The 4,813-nt window shown below is 41.0% G+C and overlaps 1 protein-coding gene across 1 annotated transcript in view; it reads left to right on the top strand.

Moving 5' to 3' along the window:
- The window catches only part of LOC119427734 (ryanodine receptor 3), a 115,097-nt gene that overhangs the window by 51,234 nt on the left and 59,050 nt on the right, over positions 1-4,813 (top strand). Inside the window, exons 17-19 of the mRNA XM_037695373.1 lie at positions 2,029-2,162; positions 3,818-4,059; positions 4,293-4,485. Of these exons, the coding sequence (XP_037551301.1) occupies positions 2,029-2,162; positions 3,818-4,059; positions 4,293-4,485 (569 nt within the window). The remainder of the gene's footprint in view (positions 1-2,028; positions 2,163-3,817; positions 4,060-4,292; positions 4,486-4,813) is intronic.

Raw genomic sequence — 4,813 nt, 5'->3', positions numbered from 1 at the left:
CATCCATCCATCCATCCATCCATCCATCCATCCATCCATCCATCCATTCATCCATTATGTGTACTTGCTTCTTCCTTTTTTGAATCGCAGGGGTTATTGGTGCCCATGTCCAGCCATCACTGTGCAAGAGGTGGGGTACACCCTGGACAGGCCTCCAGTCCATCACAGGGACACATAGAGACAAACAACCATTCACTCTCTCGCTCACACCTAGGGACAATTTAGAGTTACCAATCAGCCTAACATGCATGTTTTTGGTCTGTGGGAGGAAACTGGAGTACCCGGAGAAAACCCACGCATGTACGGAGAGAACATGCAAACTCCACCCAGAAAGATCCCTGGCCGGGATTTGATCCGGTGACCTTGTTGCTGAGAGGTGGCTGCTCTACTAACTGCGCCACCGTGCCGCTCTAACCTGTTGCAGCTTGTTTGGAATTTTGCTGCAGTTCTTGTTGATTTAGGGTGGATTCCCTTCATATATGCTGGTGGAGTTATGCTGAATATGTTAAAACCGCAGCTGAAAACACAGCTTGCAACAGCAAATAAGAAATAGTGAAATTGAGAAAAATAAAATATCTTCCTAAAATGGTTTAGATTTTTAAAGATATGTGTATTGCTAAATTTTATTACTTTATTATTACTTTTATATTCTAGTCATGTATGAACATAGAACATACATAATGTAAAGTATATATTTAATCAAAATGTAAATGTTATTTGTAATACATAAGAAGATAAAAGGAAAAATGTTTTCAAGTCTAGAATGTTTCAACAAATTAATTTCCTCCTGCATTTTCTCTTCTTTTTAAATGGAACTGTAAAAATTATTTATCCCTTGAGAGTGTATTTTCAATTAAAAGGACACCACCTGAAGAGTTGTTTTCAAAGCAAAACTTTAATGTGTGACCATAAATGTTTTTAAATGGTTTGTGATCTTAAAATTTGAAATATTTCTAAAGGTACTTAAATATTAACAAAAACCCAAATATATTCTATTTTCTTTTTAGTTTGAGGTTTGCTTTTCTAGCTGAATGTAAGATCTGTATACCTTTGGGTCTGCTAATCACTTATCCATGAAAACAATACAGGATGAGGTGACACATCCTTCATGTTCATTCAGTCATTCCATTCTCCAAGGCCTGGAAACCGCCAAGAACATGGCTCTGTTATATAACAGGTAGTCACATTTACACCAGAAAATAGTCAAATAATCTTAGTTACATTCCTGGTGCTAAGCTAATCAGCTGCTGGATCTGGCCATATAATATTATAGAAACAGGAAAATGGTTCCAGTTCCCCTATATCAGGAGCAATAATGGTATATTTTTAGTCAAGGAAGAAAATGTGCTTAAACCATTTGATGTTTTTTGTCTGTTCTGATATTTAGTTCTGACCTTTTCACAGCTCACTTAAGGGATTGATTAGCTACATATTTATTTTCAAACTAATTGCTTCTAAAACTCTTCATATCATGTTTTTTCATTCATTAATTGATTGTATTTACCTTTTACCAATATAATCTTGCACCCTTGACAGAGGTTTCCTGCAATGCTTCTCTATCATGCATAAGTCTGTTTACTGGGATAATAAAATTAAAAGAAGACAGTTGGGTGGCCTGGGTCATAAATCAGCCTAAATGTATTGTTTTGCTTTGGAAGCAGGATGAAAAGGTCAATGATAAAGTGGCCTGTCATCCTCGGCTTGGCTTCCCAGCCCATTTAATTCTACGCCTTTGTTAAGTGAACATCAAAGAAATATTATTGGACATGTTTTTACCTCTAAGAAGCATCGGTGTAATTATGCAGGGTTTGCATGAAAAGCGACTGTCCCCAGTGCACCAACTTGGACAGTGATTTGGGACACAGATAATTAGTCATTTCTGGGCGGATATGGATTTAAATCTGGTGTTTAATAGAGAAAATGAGGTAAATATGTGATTATCTGTTGGAGAGCCATTGAGGTCTTGGACTCATGGTTATTGCTTATTATCCTTCCTGATGGCTCTGGTCTGTTTTTTTTTTCTTTTAGATTCTGGATGTGCTCTGTTCGCTGTGTGTGTGTAACGGCGTAGCTGTGCGAACCAATCAGAACCTCATCTGTGACCACTTGCTGCCAAAAAGAGATCTGCTGTTACAAACCCAGCTGGTCAATGACGTCCAGAGGTGTGGAAGCCATCTATTTGTGAAGCTGCCTCTGAACCATTTCACATCATACTTATTTACACTGATTGTTAGACGAGTGCTTCAATAGGAAGAATGTGTCTTATTTGAATAAATAATTCAAGTACAGTAGTCCCTCGTTTATTGTGAGGGTTACATTCCAGACCCCCCCCCCCCCCCCGCAATAAGTGAAAATCCACAAAGTAGCAATGTTATATTTATTTTAGTATTTCTATATATTTTAAGGCTTTATAAACCCTTCCCACACTCTTGCAATGTTCTAAACTGTTAAACCTACATCATTTTAACAACATACGTACAGTACTGTATATGTAGCTACTAAATTTTACTTACGAGGCTCTGCAGAACAGGAGCGGCTCTCGGTTCTGGTCCAACTCTGTTCCATTTCTGCAGACCTACCTTGCAGCAAAAATGCCCACAATCAATGTTATAAACTCCTAAACCTACTAATTTTAACAACATTCTTATATGTATCCAATAAATTTTACTTATCAGGCTCTGCAGAACAGGAATGGCTCGGTTCCGGTCTGACCCGAGAGATGAAAAAAGTCCTGGTGGACTCTGGGTGGAGCGCCGAACCTACATTAGCAAGTCCCTGCTTGGAAGTCTTCGTGGATTGGATAGGGTCTCTCGGTTTCACCGTTGAGTCTGGGGGTCTGGTTCTGGTTTGGTTCAGTGCAGCTCTTGAGCGCCGAAGTGCAATTTGGAAGGGGGGAACTTTCGGTTGGCCGGCGCGGGACCAGAGGTGGTCGATGACAAAAGTCCCAATGGGCTCCGGAAACAGCCCCGGACCTATGGCGGCATGTACCCGCTCAGAAATCCTCTTGAGCCAGCTACTAGCTCTCAAGGTTCACAGATGGGTCTGGAGGTCTGCTCCGGTTCTGGTCTGGTTCGGTGGGTTCCTTGTGGCTCTCTGCATCCACTGGCCACCGAAGTCACTGTAATAAGCGCCAAACTTTTTCTGATCCGATAAAAACTTTCCCTCTAGTATTTCAGCAGAAGGAAACGAGGCTTCTGGGCGGGGCCCTGTTGGCTTCTGAGAAATGTAGTCATTAAGAGTGGGGGATACAGTGTAGGCTTATTGAGAGAAAACTACAAAATAGCAGCGCCAGTCCACCTGATTTTTATGTGTCCTGTACAATAAAAAAAAAGCTAATGTGTTTTGACAAATCGCAATATAGTGAGTCCGCGAAAGTCGAACCACAAAGTAGTGAGGGACTATTGTACTGGTTTATAATTGGTGTACAATTTGGAAAATGTTGGGGATTCTTTTCAGGAAAAATTTAAGCTAAAAGCTATTTTAAAGAGAGCCCATATAAGATCAAATTTATGCCATCTGAAACAACACAAACGCCAAAAAATGTCAGTGGTTATGTGAATTCTTCATGCTAAAGACTGTTTATTTACTGTTCATGGGTCATTGATGTGTTTCATGTGACACACAAGTTGCTAACATTTTACAATAAAATATTCTCAACTTAGAGTTTGCTTGGACTACAAGTTATTCGACCCCTAAGCTGAACTTTTGCGTTCGTTTTTGTTGATAAATAATACCATCCAACTATAGAAATGACTGGATCTCCCTTTCACTGGGGGATGTTCAATGATTCAATATTTTGCTGTATTTTTTTTGTCAGTATGAGACCTAACATCTTCCTGGGCGTGAGTGAAGGTGCTGCTCAGTATAAGAAGTGGTACTACGAGCTGATGATTGACCAGGTGGACCACTTTGTGACCAGTGAGCCTTCCCACCTGAGAGTGGGTTGGGCCAACACAAAAGGTTACGCACCTTATCCTGGAGGGGGAGAGGGCTGGGGAGGCAATGGCGTTGGCGATGACCTCTACTCGTATGGTTTTGATGGACTCCACCTCTGGTCAGGTGAGTGGGAGGATGGAGTTTATTTGAATAAGCACTAACATGTTAAAGATGAGTTGTATCTCTGGGATCCATCCAATTTATATCCAGACAATCAGTAACCTGCAGGGACAATTTTCTTATCCAGACTGTGTGCAAATGTGTTGCATTCAGTGTGTGTTGGAGAGATGTTATCTTTGCCAGCATCACTCAGTAGGCCATGTTCACATAATTGCCTGTTTGGCTGTCTAAATCAGGTCGTATCCCACGAGCAGTTGCATCTGTGAACCAGCATGTCCTGACTTCTGATGATGTGGTGAGCTGCTGTCTGGATCTGGGAGCTCCCAGCATCTCCTACAGAATCAACGGACAGCCTGTCCAAGGCATGTTTGAGAATTTCAACGTAGACGGACTCTTTTTTCCCGTCGTCAGCTTTTCTGCGGGGGTCAAGTGAGTGTTTATTCCATTCTGCTTAAGTTGAACTTTTACCTACTGGTTCACTGCTTGGCTCATGGTTTTTGCACTACGAATTCCTTATTTTGGTTATTCATCCTGTAAAGCACAGCTTAAGCAACCTTGCTGCATTTAACAGTTTCTAATTATTCAATATCTTGATGCATTTTTGTGCAGCAAAGTGGCTTAGTGGTTGCAGAGTAAGAAGGTCCTGGGTTCAAGTCCCAGGCTGGGCCTAAGGTATTACATTTTGTGTGGAGTTTGCATGTCCTCATTGTGTGTGTGTGTGTGTGTGTGTGTGTGTGTGTGTGTGTGTGTGTGTGTG

Source organism: Nematolebias whitei, chromosome 21, assembly GCF_014905685.2.
Source record: "Nematolebias whitei isolate Nwh7 chromosome 21, NemWhi1, whole genome shotgun sequence".
In the NCBI taxonomy this organism is placed as follows: domain Eukaryota; kingdom Metazoa; phylum Chordata; class Actinopteri; order Cyprinodontiformes; family Rivulidae; genus Nematolebias; species Nematolebias whitei.
The sequence above is the reverse complement of the archived record's forward strand: the minus strand, read 5'-3'. Positions and strand labels throughout refer to the sequence as shown.